The sequence below is a fragment of the Symphalangus syndactylus genome, chromosome 22, assembly GCF_028878055.3.
Source record: "Symphalangus syndactylus isolate Jambi chromosome 22, NHGRI_mSymSyn1-v2.1_pri, whole genome shotgun sequence".
NCBI lineage: Eukaryota > Metazoa > Chordata > Mammalia > Primates > Hylobatidae > Symphalangus > Symphalangus syndactylus.
In genome coordinates, this window is record NC_072444.2 from 50837085 (window position 1) to 50856911 (window position 19827).

General features: G+C 38.0%; 1 protein-coding gene across 5 annotated transcripts in view; it reads right to left on the minus strand.

Moving 5' to 3' along the window:
* EPB41L5 (erythrocyte membrane protein band 4.1 like 5) overlaps positions 1-19827 on the minus strand; it is a 174966-nt gene that overhangs the window by 23553 nt on the left and 131586 nt on the right. For all 5 annotated transcript variants that reach the window (XM_055261069.2, XM_055261067.2, XM_055261068.2 and 2 more), the window contains exons 19-20: positions 14693-14821; positions 11546-11610 (exon numbers count right to left, since the gene is read on the minus strand). In XM_055261069.2, the coding sequence (XP_055117044.1) occupies positions 11546-11610; positions 14693-14821 (194 nt within the window). The remainder of the gene's footprint in view (positions 1-11545; positions 11611-14692; positions 14822-19827) is intronic.

A 19827-nucleotide genomic window follows, 5' to 3' on the forward strand; every position in this document is an offset into this window, starting at 1 on the left:
CCATTTGACCCACTGCTGAATTCAGGCCCTGAATACGTTTGTTGATTTTCTGACTTGATGATGTGTCTAATCCTGTCAGTGGGCTGTTGACATCTCCCACTATTACGGTGTGGGAGTATAAGTCTATTTGAAGGTCTCTAAGAACTTGTTTTACGAATCTGGGTGCTCCTGTATTGGGTGCATATATATTTAGGATAGTTCTTCTTGTTGAACTGAACCCTTTACTGTTATGTAATACAGGTCTGTGTGCTTGCTCTGTGCACCACAGGCAGGGGTGGTTGCTCAGGATGGGGGAGAATCTGCTGTTCTCCATGCCTAGTTTCACTCCTGCCACAGTGCTGGCTGGCCCTGTGCTTGCCAAGGTTGTGACTGCAGTGACAGTTGGTGGGACACAGGAGGGACCTGCCCTCCTGCTGCAGCAGTGGCAGGGCAGGGTGCATGGACATAGGTGCACTGGTGGGGCAAGGAAACAAAGCCAGCCCATGCACACACATGCTAGCAAAGCGATGTGGGGCACTGGTGTAGCCCCAGGGGGAAGCTGAAGTGTGGGGGAGGGAGTGGGAAGGCTGGTGCATGGCCATGGGGGCCGCCCTACAGGAACTCTCTGCAAGTCCGGCACAGTCTGCCAGTGCAAAAGCCAGGATGCTGGCTCCCAGGGCACCAGAGGCTTCCCTGTAAGCAGGTATGGCCAGGCTGGGGTCCTGGGGGAGGCCAGCAGACCAAGCGGTGCTCAGTTCAGAGCAGCCCTGCCTGATGGGCAAGATTGCCCTGTAGAGTTCAGGTCTGACAGTTCTCCTCGGGCTAAAGTTTCCTATGGGAGCAACTTGACCCTAGGGGGATGGCTGTCCTTGGCCATGCTCCGTGACAGATGCTCCTGAACCAAACCCTCTGGGCTCCACATCAGCTGGCTTGCTGCCCCACCGCTTCTCTAAGCAGCTCTCCCAGCAACTCAAATGTCCGTGGTGGTCATGGGGCCGCTTCCTGCCAGGATTCCAGAGGCCCAGGGTGAGAGCGGGTTGCTCCTTGCCAGTTCAATTCACTCATCCCCTTGTAGTCATTGGGAGCTGGGAGCAAGCCCCAGTGTGCGGAAGCCCCATGGGAGGTGCCCAGCTTCTGTGTCTCCATTTTTTTTTTTTTTAAATAAAAAAATCACTAGAGGATTTCAATACCAGATTCAAGCAGGCAGAATAGTCAGTCAACTGAGATTATTCAGTATCAGGAGGTGAAAGAAAAAACAATGAAAAAAATGAACAGAGCTTGAGAAACTTGTGGGACATAATCAAGCATATCAATATATGTATTAAGGGAGTTCTATAAGGAGAAGAGAACGGGATAGAAAGATTATTTGAATAAATAATACTTGAAAATTCAACAGGTTTGATAAAATACACGAATCTACACATCTAAGAAGCTCAATGAACTCCATAAGATAAACTCAAGAGATCCCCACCAGACCTATTAATTAAACGTCAAAAGACAAAAACAAAGGGATTCTCAAAAGTTGCAAGAGAGAAATGACTCATCATGTACAAGGATCCTCATAAGAATAATAGCCAACTTCTCATTAGAAACCATGCAGACCAGAAGGCAATGGGATGACATATTTAAAAGTGCCGAAAAAAAGTACCGTCAACTAAGAATTCTATATTCAACAAAATTAACCTTAAAGAATGAAGGTGAAATTAAGACATTCTCAGATAAACAAAAGCCAAGAAAGTTTCTTACATGTAGGTACTCCTTACATAAAATGCTAAAGGGAATCTTCAAGCTGAAAGAAAAGAATACTACCCAGTAACTCAAAACCATATAAAGAAAAATAGAGAAAATTACTGGTAAAGGTAATTATACAGGTAAGCATAAAAGTAAGTATTTTACAATTTGGGTGTAACTTCTCTTTTATTCCATTATTATTTAAAAGATAAATACATAAAACAACAATTACAAATTAATTTTAATAGGCCCACAATGTGTAAATATGTAATTTTTTTTTTTTTTTTTTTTTTGAGACGGAGTCTTGTTCTGTCAGCCAGGCTGGAGTGCAGTGGCACAATCCTGGCTCACTGCAAGCTCTGCCTCCCAGGTTCACGCCATTCTCCTGCCTCAGCCTCCCGAGTAGCTGGGACTACAGGCACCCACCACCACACCCGGCTAATTTTTTGTATTTTTAGTAGAGACGGGGTTTCACCATGTTAGCCAGGATGGTTTTGATCTCCTGACCTTGTGATCCACCCACCTCAGCCTCCCAAAGTGCTGGGATTACAGGCATGAGCCACCACACCCGGCCCGTAAATAGGTAATTTGTGACAATAACAATATAAAGGGGCAGAAACACACACACACAGGAGAGCAAAGGTTTTGTAGAGTATTGAAGCTATATATAGTATTAATTCAAACTAGGCTGTATAAGATGCTAATTTGATTCCAAAATAACCACTAAGGGATACATTTTTAAATATAGGGAAGGAGGGGCTGGGCACAGTGGCTCATGCCTGTAATCCCAGCACTTTGGGAGGCTAAGGCGGGCAGATTACCTGAGGTCGGGAGTTCGAGACCAGCCTGACCAACATGGAGAAACCCCGTCTCTACTAAAAATACAAAAAAAAAAAAAAAAAAAAAAATTAGCTGGGCATAGGTGGTGCATGCCTGTGATCTCAGCTACTCGGGAGGCTGAGGCAGGAGAATCGCTTGAACCTGGGAAGTGGAGGTTGCGGTGAGCCAAGATCGCACCATTGCACTCCAGCCTGGGCAACAAGAGTGAAACTTGGTCTCAAAAAAATAAATAAATATAGGGAAGGAAATGCAAAGGAAATCAAGGAGTATGCCACGAAAAAAACATTAAACACAAGAGAAGACAGTAATGGAGAAACTGAGGAACAAAATTGACAAAAGACATATAGAAAACAAATCGTACAATGGAAGAAGTCCTTTATCAGTAATCACTTTAGATGTAAGTGGATTAATGTATAATTACGATGGTAGAGAGTGGCAGAAAGAATTTTTAAAAATGATACATCTATATGTTATCTACAAGCCTCACTATGATCCAAAGATGTGAATAGATTGAAACTGAAAAGACAGAAAAAGATATTCAATGCAAATAGTAATCAAAAGACAGCTGTGGTTGCTATACTAATATCAGACAAATAGACTTCAAATCAAAAGATAAAGGACAAAAGACAAAGAGAAACATTATACATTGATAAAAGATTCAATCCATCAAGAAGATATAACAATTACAAACATATACACAACTATCAACAGAGACCCAAATATATTAAGTAAAATATGTAAAGAACTGAGGGGAAAAAATAGACAATTCTATAATAGTAATTTGATATTTAAATATTCTACTTCCGTTCATTATTATGGGTAGAACAACCAGAGAAAAGATCAATAAGGAAATAGAATTAAACAATAATATAAACCAATGAGCCCTAATGAACATATATAGAACACTCCACCCAATAACAGCAGAATGTACATGTACATTCTTCTCAAGAACATACGAAACATTCTCTACCAGACTGCATGTGTTAGGCCAGAAAACAAATCTCAATACATTTAAAGAGACTAAAGTCATACCACATATCTTCTCTTACCATAATGAATGAAATTATAAATAATTGGAAAACTGGAAAATTCATAAATACAGAAATTAAATAAAACACTCTCAAAAAACAATAAAGGAAGAAATCACAAGGAAAATTAGAAAATAATTTGAGATGAATAAAAAAAACCAAAATATTTGAAATGCAGCAAAAGCAATGCTCAGAATAAAATTTATAGCTGTAAATCCCAACATTTAAAAATAAGATCTTAAAATCAATAACCTAACTTTACACCTTAAGGAACTAGAAAAACAAAGAAGAAAAACTGAAATCCAAAAGTGAGTTCACTGAAAGATCAACAAGATTGACAAATATTGAGCTAGACTTATGAGGAAGAAAAGATTCAGCTAATATCAGAAATTAAAAAGTATGGAACCTCTCAGCAAAAAACAAATAAAAAGGATTTGAAGAAAATACTATGAGCAATTTATTCCAGTAAATTAAATCACCTAGATGAAATGCAAACATTCCTGAAAACAAATTACCAAAACTGACTTAAGACAAAATGTAAAATCTGAATAGGCTTACAAAAAGTGAAGAGATTGAATCAGTAATCAAAAACTTTCCAACAAAGAAAAGCCCAGGACCATAGCTTCACTGGTGAATTCTACCAAACATTTAAAGAATTAACAATAATGCTCCTCAATCTCTTCCCAAACACAGCAGAAGAAGGAACACTTCCTAAATCATTCTATGAGGCCAACATTATTGCCCTGTCACCAAAGTCAAAGACATTGTAAGAAAATTACAAACCAGGGCCAGGCGCGGTGGCTCACGCTTGTAATCCCAGCACTTTGGGAGGCCGAGGCGGGCGGATCACGAGGTCAGGAGATCGAGACCATGGTGAAACCCCGTCTCTACTAAAAATACAAAAAAATTAGCTGGGCGTGGTGGCGGGCACCTGTAGTCCCAGCTACTCGGAGAGGCTGAGGCAGGAGAACGGCATGAACCCGGGAGGTGGAGCTTGCAGTGAGCCGAGATTGCGCCACTGCACTCCAGCCTGGGCGACAGAGCGAGACTCCGTCTCAAAAAAAAAAAAAAAGAAAATTACAAACCAGCCAGGCATGGTGGCTCACAGCTATAATCCCCAGCAATTTGGGAGGCTGAGGTAGAAGGACTGCTTGAGGCCAGGAGTTGAAGAAACCTACAGACCAATATCCCTTATCAATATATATGAGCTAAAACAATGCTATCAAACTGCATCGAGAAGAATATTAAAAAGCTTATATAACATGACCAAATAGGATTTGTTCTAGAAGTGCAAGAGTGGTTCAACATCAGAAAACCACACCATATTAACAGAAAGAAGGAAAAAATCTCAATTGATGAGCATCTCAATTGATGCAGAAAAAGCATATAACAAAAATGCAACACTTTTTCATGATAAAAACAAACAGAATAGAAGGGAATTTCCACAGTATGGTAAAGGGTATATATGAAAAACATACACACAACACTCAATGGTGAAAGACTGAAAACTTTCCCTTTATCTCTTTCAGAAATAAAATAAGAATGCTAGTTTTTATCTCTTCTGTTCAACACTGTACTTGAAGTTCTAGCCAAAGCAATCAGGTAAGAAAAAGAAATAAAAACTTCCCCACTGGAAATAAGGAAGTAAAACTATCACTATTCACAGATGCCATAATCATTTATATAGAAAATCTTATAGAATGCAGAAAAAACTGGCTGGGTGTGGTGGCTCATGCTTGTAATCTCAGCACTTTGGGAGGCCGCGGTGGGCAGATCACCTGAGGTCAGGAGTTCAAGACTAGCCTGGCCAACATGGTAAAACCCCATCTCTACTAAAAATACAAAAATTAGCTGGGCATGGTGGCGGGTGCCTGTAATCCCAGCTACTCAGAAGGGTGAGGCAGGAGAATCGCTTGAACCCAGGAGGCAGAGGTTGCAGTGAACCGATATCACACCATTGCACTCCAGCCTAGGTGACAAGAGCAAGACTCTGTCCAAAAAAAAAAAAGGGCCAGATGCAGTGGCTCATGCCTGTAATCCCAGCGCTTTGGGAGGCTGAGGTGGGTGGATCATGAGGTTAGGAGATCGAGACCATTCTGGCTAACACAGTGAAACCCTGTCTCTACTCAAAATACAAAAAATTAGCCAGGCGCCTGCAGTCTCAGCTACTCGGGAGGCTGAGGCAGGAGAATGGCGTGAACCTGGGAGGCGGAGCTTGCAGTGAGCCGAGATCATGCCACTGAACTCTAGCCTGGGTGACAGAGCAAGACTCTATCTCAAAAAAAAAAAAAAAATAATGCAGAAAAAACCTATTAAACTCAGCACAGTTGTAGAATACAAGATAAATACACAAAAATCAGTTGTATTTCTATACACTAGCAGTGAACAGTTTGAAAACAAAATTAACAACTACATTACAACAGCATAAAGATATAAATACCTAGGAAACAATTTAACCAAGGAGGCAAAAGACTTGTACACTGAAAACTACAAAACACCACTGAAACTAAAGAACACCTAAATAAATGGAAAGACATCCTACATCTTGTATTTGAAGACTTAATACTGTTAAGATTATAGTACTAACCAAAGCAATCTACAGGTTCAATGCAATCTCTATTAGAATCCCAGCAGCCTGTTTTGCATAAAGGGAAAAGCTGATTCTAAAATTTATACAAAATGGCAAGAGATCCTTAGTTTTCAAAAGAATCTTGGAAAAAAAAAAAAACAAAGTTGGAAGACTCACACATCCTAATTCAAAACTTACTACAAAGCTACACTAATCAAAACAGTGTGGTACTGGCATAAGGACAGACATATAGATCAATGGAATAGAACTGAGAGTCCAGGACCAGAAGGAAATGGCCAATTGATTTCGATAGGACTGCCAAGATCTAGGACAGAGACACCTGTTTATCCACAACCAAAAGAATGAAGTTGGACCCCTACCTCACACCATATACCTTTTTTTTCTTTCTTTTTTTTTTTGAGACAAGGTCTCACTCTTGTCACCCAGGCTGGAATACAGTGGTGTGAACATGACTCACTGTATCCTTAACCTCCTGGCTCAAGCAGTCCTCCCAAGTATCTAGAACTACAGGTATGCACCACCATGCTTGGCTATTTTTTTTTTTAATTGTAGAGACGGGGTCTTGCTATGTTGACCAGGCTGGTCTCGAACTCCTGGGCTCAAGCAATACTCCCACCTCAGCCTGGATTACAGGCATAAGCCACCATGCCCAGCTGAAAATATTTACTGAAAATAGACAGAAGATCTAAATATAAGTTTCCTATACTGGAAGTTCTAGCTAAAGCTATGCAACTGTTAATCACTATGATCTTGAATTTGGCAGTGGTTTCTTATATAAAACACCAAAAGCACAGGCAACCTAAGAAAAGTAGATAAATTAGACTTCATCAAAACAAAGAATTTTTATGCATCAAAAGGCATCACTAAGAAAGTGAAAAGACAATTCACAGAATGGGAAAAAAAATTTTCAAATCATATATCTGGTAAGAGTCTGGTATTAAGAATTGATATTTGGTCAAAGACTCCTACAATTCAACAATAAAATAAACCCGATTTAAAAATGGGTAATCTGTCATGGGATTAGAAAAAAAAATAGAAAAATAAATGGGGTGGGCAGGCACAGTAGGTCACACCTATAATCCCAGCACTTTGCAGGGCCAAGGTAAGAGGACTGCCTGAGGCTAGGAGCTTGAGACCAGTCTGGGCAACTTAGTGAGACCCTGTCTCTAAAAAAAAAAAAAGCTTAAAAAATTAGCTGGGCAGGGTGGTGTGTGCCTGTAATCCTAACTACTGAGAGGGCTGAGGCAGGAGGATCACTTAAGCCCAGGAGTTCAAGGTTACAGTGAGCTATGATCATGCCACTGCATTCCAGCCTGGGTGATTGAGCAATAATGTCTCTAAAAAATAAGAAAACAAAATAAAAAATGAGCAAAGGACTTGAACAGACATTTATCCAAAGAAGTTACACGAATGGCCAACAAACACATGAAAAGATCCCCAACATTCTTAATCATTAGGGAAATGCAAATCAAAAGTACACTGAGGCTGGGTGCAGTGGCTCCCACCTGTAATTTCAGCACTTTGGAAGGCTGGGATGGATCACTTGAGCTTAGGAGTTCGAAGACCAGCCTGGGCAACATAGTGACACCTTGTCTCTCCTAAAAATAAAAAACTTGGCCGAGCATGGTGGCATGTGCCTGTAGTCCCTGCTACTAAGGAAGCTGAGGTGGGAGGATCGTTTGAGCCTAAGTTTGAGGCTGCAATGAGTTGTGCTCGTGCCACTGCACTCCAACCTGGGTGACAGAGCAAGATCCTGTCTCAAAAACAAACAAACAAAAAAGTACGGTGAAATACCACAAGAGTGTAAAGAAATAACCCTCACTCATTACTGGGAGGAATAGAAAATGGTGCAGTGTTTGTAGAAAACAGTTTGGCAGCTCCTTAAAAGGTTAAAAATAGAATTACCATATGACTCAGGAATTCTACTCTAGATGTATAACTGAAAAACAGGTGTTCAAACAAAAAATTGTACATGACTATTCATAGCTGCAATATTCCTAACACTCAAAAGGTGGAAACAATCTAAATGTCTATCAACAGATGAATAAACAAAATGTGGTATATCCATACAATGAAATATTATACAGCCATAAAAGGAAATAAAGTCCTGATACATAATAGTACAGTATGGATGACCCTGGAAACATTATGCTAAGTGAAAGAAGCCAGACACAAAAGACCTCATATTACAGAGTATTATTTATATGAAATGTCCAGATAGGCAAATCTATAGAGACAGAAAGTAGAAGAGTGCTTCCTCAGGGTTAGGGGAAAGGCAGTGCAGGGTAGATGGGGTTACAGTTAAAGAGCAGGGGATTTCTTTTTGAGGTGATGAAAATATTCTGAAATTTGTTACTGATGGTGGTTCCATGTACTAAATACAGGATGTACTAAATGTATGAACATGTACTAAAAACTACTGAATTGCACACTTGAAATGGATGAATTGTGTGGTATCTGAATCAAATTTATCAATGAAGCTGTTACTACAAAAATAAGTGATCTGAATAGACATTTTCTCCAAAGAAGACATATACGAAAGGATGTTCAACATCATTAGTCCTTAGGTAAATGCAAATCAAACCACAATGAGACGAGACACGCTTTATACTCACTAGGATGAGTATAATAAACAAGGAGAATAATAATCACTGTCAATGACATGGAGAAATTGGAATCTTCATACATTGCTGGTAAGAATGAAAAACGTTACAGCCATTTTGGAAGACATTTGGCAGTTCTTAAGAAAGTTAAATATAGAGTTACCATATGACTGAGGAGAAATGGTGTTACTCCTAGGTATATACTAAGGAAGACTGAAAGTATATTTACAAAAAAAATTTTGTATACAAATATCCATTTCTAACTTTGTTCATAATAGCTAAAGAGTGGAAACAACTCAAATGTCCATCGACTGATATATGGATAAATAAATGTGGTATATCCATACAATGAAATATTATTTAGCCATAAGGAGGGACATAAGGAGGGACAAAGTACCAATATATGCTACAATATGGACAAACTTGGAAAGTATTATGTTGAATGTAAGAAGCCAGACACAAAAGGACACATATAATTCCACTGACATAAACTGTCCAGAGCAGGTAAACACAGAGACAAAGTAGATTAGTGGTTGCCAGGTGCTGGGGAAGCAGCAGAATGTGGAGTGACTGCTAATGGGTAAAGTGTTTCCAGACCTTAGGTAAGGCAGAAACCTTCATACTCACTATAATATTCATCCTAGTGAGTATGAAGACCTTAGGTAAAGTAGAATGAGGATGAGTATATATGAGAACTAGGATGAGTATTATAGTGAGTATGAAGGTTTCTACCTTACCTAAGGTCTGGAAAGGGTAAGGAGTAAGGGTAAGGAGTTTCTAGACCTATGGTGTTCCTAGAACATTCTCAAACAATGTTCTAGAATTATTATAGTGGTAATGGTTGCACAATTTTGTAAAATTACTGAATTGTGTGTTTTTAAAGAGTGAATTTTGTGGTATGTGAATTATGTCAATAAAAAAAGAAAACTGATCTAAATCTATTATGGTAAAATGTTAAGATGTGACAAAGCTTGATATCTGGTATACAGGTATGTATTATATACTTCTCCATAGTGTCTCCATGCCTAAAATACTGCATTTTTAAAAAGGAGGTCCAGTAAAACAAAACAGTGTTGTATAGCATGGGGAAAATAGATTAACAGAGAAGGAAAAGATCTAGAAATAGACCCATGTTTATACAAGAACCTAGTATATTTCAAAGGATGCATTTGAAATCCTAGGGGAAAAACAGATTATTCAAAATATGAACAGCCATTTAGAAAAATAAATCTGGAAGTATGTTCTAGGCTCTTTCCAGCTTCAAGAGTTCAATGAAACTTCTGATGAACATGGGGCAGTCCTGTCCCCATTACCCTTCTCCTGGCAAACAAAAAATTTTATTCTGAAAGACTTCAATAATAACAATAGTACTAGAAATGTTAGTACTAACAGTGGTTATTAGAATTTTCTTTTCTTTTTTTTTTTTGACAGAGTTTTGCTCTGTTGCCCACACTGGAGTGCAGTGGCACAATCTCGGCTCACTGCAAACTCTGCCTCCTGAGTTCAAGCAATTCTCCTGTCTTGGCCTCCCCAGTAGCTGGGATTACAGGCATGCGACACCATGCCCAGCTAATTTTTGTATTTTTAGTAGAGACAGGTTTCACCACGTTGGCCAGGCTGGTCTTGAACTGCTGACCTCAGGTGATCCAAAGTGCTGGGATTACAGGCATAAGCCACCGCGGCCTGGCCCCTTTAAAACAAACAAACAAACAAAAAAACAGGGTCTCACTCTGTCACTCAGAATGAAGCACAGTGGTGCGATCATAGCTCACTGCAGCCTCAAACTCCTGGGCTCACGAGATTGTCCCTCTTCAGTCTTTTGAGGAGCTAAGCCTACAGCGTGGATCACCATGCTCGGCTAATTTTTTATTTTTAATTGTAGAGACAGGGTCTCACTATGTTGCCCAGGCTAGTCTCAAACTGCTGGCCTCAAGTGATCCTCCTGCCTTGACCTCTGAAAGTGCTGGGATTACAGGTCTGAGACACTGCCTGGCAATTAGAATTAGCTACAAGGTCAAGTTGTAATTCTAGCTTTACCCTGATCACCAGTTAGTACTTTTGTTGAGTACTAACTATTATATAAAGTGCTATACACTATGCATGCTATGTGCGGTGCTATGTTGATTATGGTATCTGGAACTGAATATGATTAATCATACAACCCTTGACTGAATAAGTTTTGAATAGTAAAAAAAGAAACACATTTATTTGCTCAACATTTTTTAACACTAAGTACAGAACATCAGATTCACAGTGGTGAAGAAAGTCAATGGCCATAAAGCATGGAATAAAAGCCTAACTAACAAGACAAGTAAGTGCCAAAATACTCATTAAAGGGAAGAAGGGCAGAAGAGACTTGGAAGGAGTAGCAAAGAAAGTTAACTCAAGTTACTATAAGAACCCATGGCAAGTAAGTTAAGTTGATAAGAACAAGGCCATTGTGATAACAGGATGACATGAAAGTTTACTGTAAGAGAATAATACACACTCCTTACCAGGTGACTGAAAAGATTACACATATCTTTAAGATGGTTTCTGCTCTGTTGGTTCGAATCAGTTGAAGATAAATGGGAATGTTGGCAGACTAATTAGGAACATCTTCAAATAATATAAAACTAGGTACTAAGTGGTCTGTAACGGATACAACAGAGTGAACTCAAGCTATCTTTCAGACAGACATCCTGAAACCATGTGGTGATAGACTGAGAAGAAAAAAAGACAAAAAAGGTAGTAGATAAGAACATCAATTTAATTCAGTCTACCCAGAACTGTACCTGTTTGTGGCAGCATCCTGAACATTGGCATTTTTATGACTTAATAAGCTATCTTCTTTTGTAACCTAAGAAAATGAAATATTAAAAAAAGTAAATCTTTATTGAGGATACTAAAGTAACAAGAAATTTACATTTCTTTCTGGTAAAAATAGAAATATCAGTTTGCTTCAATTAAAATAAGAGGTAATCATACCTTATCTATGGAAATATCAGCAGTGTACCTAGTACAATCCTACCCCATACTTAAATTAATAATCAAAGATTCATTTTTTTATTTGGTATACAAATTCACACGATCTTACTAGATGGTTCTCAGTAACGCACTCATTTTTTATTTTTTTTTGAGATTGAGTCTCACTCTGTCCCCCAGGCTAGAGTGCAGTGGTACAATCTCAGCTCACTGCAACCTCTGCCTCCCAGGTTCAAGTGATTCTCCTGCCTCAGCCTCCCGAGTAGCTGGGATTACAGGTGTGTGCCACCACACCTGGCTAATTTTTGTATTTTTAGTAGAGACATGGTTTCACCATGTTGGTCAGTCTGGTCTTGAACTCTCCTAATGTCAAGTGATCCACCTGCCTCGGCCTCCTAAGGTGGTGGGATTACAGGCATGAGGCACCACACCTGGTATCAATAATGCACCAACTTTTTTAAAAAAGTACGGTTCAATAAATTTTTTTTAAAGGCATACAAGTGTTTAGCCAACATCATGTAACATTTCCACTATCTCCCCCACTCCCTGCCTCGATATTCCCTTGAGGCTTCCCACATAATCCCATGAAAAAACCCTTATTTGAGGTAAATGATGATCTATACTTTCCACAATTTCATATAATTGGAATCACAGTACCTATCCTTTCCATCTGCTTCTTTAGAGCAGCATGGAGACGTCTTTGACATTCACTCATGTTGTTGTATAAATCACTAATTCATTCCTTTTTATTCAGACATTTCATTGTATAGATACATCACAATCATCTGTTTTTAGCTATTTCATATAAAGAAGAAAAGAAAGAAAGAAGAAAGAACATTCATGTACTAACATCTGTGTTAACCTGAGTTTTGATTTCTCTTGGGCAAATATCTAAGAATATAATTGCTGGGTTAGATGATATGTGTATGGCTGATGCATTGCCAAACTCTTCTAAAGTGTTTATACCATTTTATGTTCTTACCAGCAATGTATGTTGCACCGCAGGAGCTCCATCATCACCAACACAGGGATGGTCAGTGTTTAATTTTAGCTATTTCAGTGGGCGTGCCTTTCATCATTAATTATGATGTTGTAGATTTGTTCATAAATGCTCTTTATCAAGCTGAAGGAGTTTCATTCTATTGCTAGCTTGCTGAGAGTTTTTTATCATGAACAGGTGTTGAGTTTTGTGAAATGCCTTTTCTACATGAATTGAGACAATTTTATGTATTTTTTAATATGGTGAACTATTTGGGTTTTGAATGATAAACCAACATTTTCCCCAAGATAAACCCTACTTGGTCATGATGTATGATCCTACTTATAAAGTGTTTAATATATTTTGTTAAGAACTTTTAAGTTAATGTTCAAGAGGAGTAGTGGTCTGTAGTTTCTTCTAATTTTTTTTCTGGTTTTGGTATTGGGGTGACACTAGTCTCATAAGAGGAACTGGGAAGTGTTCCCTCCTCTTCTATCTTTTTGAAAAACTTTGTAGAACTGCTAATATTTCTTCCATAAATGTTTAGTAGATTTCACAGTGAAGGTATGTGATCCCGGATTTCTCTTCATGAGAAGGTCTTTTCACTGTAAAATCAAATCCCTTTTCTTTAGGGCTACTCATGTTATTTCTCTATTCTTCAAGTCAAGAAAGATCCAAAATGATAACTGAAGTGTAAGGTAATGATTTCTTAGTCCATTCAGGCTGTTCTAACAAAACAACATAATCTGAGTGGCCTATAAATAACAAATATTTATTCCTTGCAGTTCTGGGGGCTGAGAAACCAAAGATTATGGCACTGGCAGAATTAGTGTTTGGTGAGGGCCCATTCCTCATAGATGGCGCCTTCTCACTGCATCCTGACATGGCTGAAGGGTTAAATAAGTTCCCTCCTACTCTTGGGGGCTCTGCCAAAGGCCCCATCTGTTAATACCATGGCTTTGGGGATTAGGTTTCAACATAAAAATTTTGCGGGAGGATGCAACCATTCAGACCATAGCAAATAATAACTATTACTACTACTGCTACTATAACTATTGAGGGTCAACACTTTCTAAATGCTCATTATGTGCCAGGCACTATTCCATGTCCTTTAATTACCTTATTTCACCTTTACAGCCCACCTTAAGGTAGGTACTACCATTATCCTATTTTATACATAATTAAACTGTGACTCAGAGAAATTAACTTGCCCAAGTCACAAAGCTAGTAGGTGGTAGAACAGAAATGAGATTCTAGAGTCAATACTATCATATTTTATATTTATTTTATATGTAAATATGCTATAAAACATGTTTATATTCTGGGGAGAAAATGGATAAAGAACACGAACAATATTCCTAAAGTCCACTCAGGTCTCTTCAAGGCTTGTACCTGGGGACAGGATGGGTAAAGTGCATCTTCTCAATAACAGGTGAATTTGAAATCCTAGTTGACAACTCACTTAAGTGAGGCAGGCTTCTGTCCTGGTTTTAGGACAGAATGTAACTTTGAAAGTCACGGAGAGCCAAGGAAAAGCTGATTTTGAGAGCAAGGCTGCCGCATCCCTCATGGAAGCTAGTCCCTACCTACTCCATCCTTCACCATGTCACAGCCAACTCTTCACCTTGTACCTCACTCTTTTTGCTAATTACATAAACATATTGCCAAATTGAGGGTAGATGGGTTGTGGGGAATAGTGGATGGATAAAGACAGACCTAGAATTATAGATTTAATACTGAAATAAGGCTTTAAAAATCACAAGGCTTTCTGGCTGTCAAAATGGCAAACATTGAAGGCTCACTTCTATACAAATTTGACCTTTTTAGCCTTCGTATCCCCCTGAGCATCTTTACTCTTATTTTTTAACTCCCTGACTGCATCCTTAACCTAGCTTGATTAGAATTTAGAGTTGGGGAAGGCAACTCTCTACATCCCATGCTCTTTTCACTTCAGGGCTATCTATCAAAGGCAGCTTACCTTATGCACTGCTTCTACTTGAGCCTTCAAAATGTTACTCTTGAAGTCAGGAGGAACTCTCATGGCATTCAATCCTGGGCTCTCAATGACATTATTAAGGCATTTCTCAGTCAACTTCACCACTTCCTCCTAGATATTTTAAAAATATACTGTAATCAACTCTGATGCACTATAGTTATATGGAAATAGGAAACAGACTGATGAAAGTTCATCTTCAGACAGTCAGGAAATCATGTGTCTTAAGCAGCCATATCTTATTTCAGGCATAAGCAACTCTTACAATCATCTATCTGTGAAGAGCTCCGGATTTAAAGGGAACAGCCTCTGTAGGGCCTAACCTAAAATTGTAGCAAACTATAACCCAAAGGGCAAATCTAGCCAACCACCTGTCATATAAACAGTTTACTGGAATTCAGCCATGTTCATTCCTCCATGCTGCTTTCATGCTACAATTGGCAGAGCTAAGTAGCTGTGAAAGAGACTACGAGGTTCTCCAAGACTAAAATATTTACTATCCAGTCCTTTACTGAAATAATCTGCCATCCTCTGGTCAAGAGAATAGTCTTCATGGCCTACTTTTCATCTTTTAGCCCAAAAATACTAGTTGCTAAAGGTCACATGTGCCTTAATTGTACCCACTGTCCTCGCTGAGTGCAGTTGAGATTCTGTTCCTTTATGCTTTTAAAACAAAGTACTGCTCATCAAAGAACAAGAAAAACTGATTCCTGAAATAAAATTTGAAGATAAAGAACATTCTGGATTGCCTTAGGCAATTAAGGGGAAGGAAGTAATTGAAAAATATGTAGATCTTGATATGGCATAAATCCTAATGGATTTCAGACATAGGCCAAGAGAAGACTGAAGTCTGGAAGGGGATAATGAAGGAGACAAATAATATAAATGTATTTATTACCACTGAACGATACACTTAAAAAATGGTCAAGATGGTAAATTATATATGTATATTTTACCTTTTTTTTTAAAAAAAGAAAGCACAGAGACTAAGTTGCAGAGAGGAGGAGGGATGAAGAAAGAGAAGAATCTTGACAACTCCTAGAATCACAGCATCTCAAAGTTGGAAGTTACAATAGTCCATCCAACCACCAAAATACTTCAGGAGGTGGGTAATTTTTAGTCTTAGCCTGAGAAATGTCACACACTGGAGAACCTGCCACTTCCTTGGTCAGATGACTGTTAGGAAACACTTTCCTGTGTTAAGGTCAAATCTGCATACCTCTAACATATTCACTGACCTTAACTCTTCTCTGAGGCCATTAAAAAGCAAGTCACATTAATTCCTCTTTCACATAATAGCTCTTCATTTATCTAAAGATGGTTAACATGCTCCCTCCTGAGATTTCTACGTGGCAATCATCTAGCTAATAATCCCAAGTTGTAACTTAGTTTCAAGACCCTTCACCATACAGATCCTTCTCTTCTCAAACTGTCACTTTTCTGTATCATTTTTAGAGTGCTATCCAGAAATGAAAAAAATAGTTGAGCCTCCCCTTTTGAACCCTTCGAATTAAGACAACATAGCTCTTTTGCAGCTGATTCGTACTTCATTTACATATTCTTACTTTTTAAATACATGCTGCTGTAATATTCTAGTCCCCTACCCTACCCTGTACTTATGATGATTTGTCAAAGTCTATGTTCTTAAACCCAGTCTGTCATTCCAATCTATCCAAGCCTTCATGGATCCTGATTTTGTCTTTCAAAAACTGTACTTCCCAGCTGTTATCATCTGAAAATTCAATTAGCATAATAGACCTGGGAAAGAAGGTGGTCACTGGAGATGGCCATTTGCAATATTAACTTCTGTGGGATTTAGACAGGGCTAAAGTTTCCTGAGGGCCAAGAACTTGTCATTCGTCTGTGAATTCCACACAGTATTTATTATTTTATCTTACAAAAAGTAGGCAATAAACACATTTTTAGAACTGAACCAACAGTACATAAGGCATGTCAGGTGACTGTATAAATCCTGCATAATGCAGGCCAGATGTGATCCCTCTACAATGGGCTCTTACAACACTGTCAACTCTGCTGTCAGTAGTGCTAGTCTGAGCCTTAAGATTAGGTTGCTGGATAAGACATTCTCAGTTCTTCGGGCAAGTCATCCAACAAATCATGCTTTACTTTAGAATGATGTATTTTATTTTCAGTAGGTTTTCTTCCTAAAATTACTTTAGTCAGGCCGACATTAATATTAATTTGCATTCCTTAAGCAAACAACAACTGTTGGTAGTAGAGGTAAAGAAATCAGCCTTCATTAAAAATGCACCACATTAATAAAACATGAATCAACAATACAGGTTATGCATCCCTTTTCTAAAGTGCTTCGGACTAAAAGTATTTCGGATTTTGTATTTTTTCAGATTTTGGGATATATGCTTTATACTTACTGGTTGAGCATTCCTAATACGAAAATCCAAAATAAAAAATGCTCCAATGAGCATGTCCTTTAAGCATCACATCAGTGCTCAAAAAGTATTGGATTCTGGATCATTTTGAATTTTAAATTTTCAGATCGGGGGCTCAACCTCTACTCAAGTTGACTAGAGTTAAGGCAAGGTAGTCAAATGTCCTTTATTAGTAGTACAATACTGAATTCTTCCTTCTATTCTTTAAAAACAACTTTTTTATTTTTATGGGTACATAGTACTTGTATATATTTATGGGGCACACGAGATATGTAGATACAGGCATACAATGTGTAATAATCATATCAGGGTAAATGGAGTATCCATCACCTGAAACATTTATCATTTCTTTGTGTACAAACATTCCAATTATACTTTGCTATTTTTAAATATACAGTAAGTTATTGACTGTAGTCACCCTGTTATGCTATCAAATGCTATATCTTATCCATTCTATCACTCTAACTATACTTTTGTACCCATTAACCATACCCACTTTTCCCCACACCCTCCATACTACCCTTCCCATCTGGTAGCCATCTATCTCCACAAGTTTAATTCTTCGTTTTTTGGCTCCCACAAATAAGTGAGAACATACGAAGTTTGTCTTTCTGTGCCTGGCTTCTCTTAACATAGTGTCCTCCAGTTCCATCCATGTTGTTGCAAATGATAGGATCTCATTCTTTTTATAGCCGAATACTACTTCGTTGTGTATATATACCAGATTTTCTTTATCTATTCATCTGTTGATAGATATTTAGGTTGATTCCAAATCTTGGCTATTGTTAACAGTGCTGCAATAAACATGGGAGTGCAGATATCTCTTTGATATACTGATTTCCTTTCTTTTGGGCATATGTCTAGCAGTGGGATTGCTGGATCATATGATAGTTCCATTTTTGGGTTTTTGAGGCACTCTGTACTTGCTGTACTAATTTACATTCCCACCAACAGTGTACAAAGGTTCCTTTCTCTCCACATCCTTGTCAGTGTTCATTATTGCCTGTCTTTTGGATAAAAGCCATTATAACTGGGGTGAGATGATATCTCACTGTAGTTTTGATTAGCATTTCTCTGATCAGTGATGTTGAGCACCTTTTCATAAACTTGTTTGCCATTTGTATGTCTTCTTTTGAGAAATGTCTATTCAGATTTTTTGCCCATTTTAAAATCAGATTATTAGATTTTTTTCCTATTGAGTTGTCTGAGCTCTTTATATATTCTGGTTATTAGTCCATTATCAGATGGGTAATTTGCAGATATTTTCTACCATTTTGTGGGTCATCTCTTCACTTTGTTGACTGTTTCCTTTGCTGTGCAGGAACTTTTTAACTTGATGTGATCCCATTTGTCTATTTTTGCTTTGGTTGCCTGTGCTTTTGGGATATTATTTGAGAAATCTTTGCATAGACCAATGTTTTGGAGAGTTTATCCAATATTTTCTTTTAGTGGTTTCATAGTTTGAGGTCTTAGATTTAAGTCTTTAATCCATTTTCATTTGATTTTTGTATATGGCAAGAGACAGAAGTCAAGTTTCATTCTTCTGCATATGGAAATCCAGTTTTCCTAGCACCATTTATTGAAGAGACTGTCCTTTCCCCAGTGTATGTTCTTGGCACCTTTGTCAAAAGTAAGTTCACTGCAGATGTATGGATTTATTTCTGGCTTCTCTATTCTCTTACATTGGTCTGTCTGTTTTTATGCTGATACCATGAGTTTTGGTTACTATAGCTCTGTAGTATAATTTGAAGTCAGGTACTATGAGTTCTCCAGTTTTGTTCTTTTTTTCTCAGGACAGTTTGGCTATTCTGAGTCTTTTGTGGTTCCATATAAATTTTAGATTTTTCTATTTCTGTGAAGAATATCATTGGTATTTTGATACGGGTTAAACTGAATTGGCAAACTGCTTTGGGAAGTATGGACATTGTATCAATACTGACTCTTCTAATCCATGAAGATGGAATATCTTTCAAATTTTGTGTCCTCTTCGATATCTCATACCATTATTTTGTAGTTTTCATTGTAGAAATCTTTCACTTACTTTGATTATTTTTATTCTTAGGTATTTCATTTTATTTGTGGCTATTGTAAATGGGATTACTTTCCTGATTTTTTCTTCAGTTTGTTCGCTGTTGGCATACAGAAATGCTACCGATTTTTGTATGTTGATCTGTATCCTGCAACTTTACTGAATTTATCAGTTCTAATAGTTTTTTTCTTTAGGTTTTTCCAAATATAAAATAGTATCATCTGATGATAACTTGAATTCTTCCTTTCCAATTTAGACGCCCTTTACTTCATTCTCTTGTCTGATTGCTCTAGCTAGGTCTTCCAGTACTACACTGAATAACAGCTGAATAAAGTGGGCATCCTTGCCTTTTTCCAGATCTTAAAGGAGGCTTTCAGGTATGACACTAGCTGTGGGTCTGTTGTAACATGGCTTTTGGTATGTTGAGGTATGTTCCGTCTATACCCAGTTTTTTTTAGAGATTTTTTTTTAATCACAAAGGGATATTGAACTTTATCAAATGCTTTTTCAGCATCAATTGAAATGATCATATGGCTTTTGTCCTTCATTCTGCTGATATAAGGTATCACCTTGATTGATTTACATATGCTAACCCATCCTTATTACATCCTAGGATAAATCCCACTTGGACATGATGACTTATCTTTTTGATAAGTTGTTGAATTCAGTTTGCTAGTATT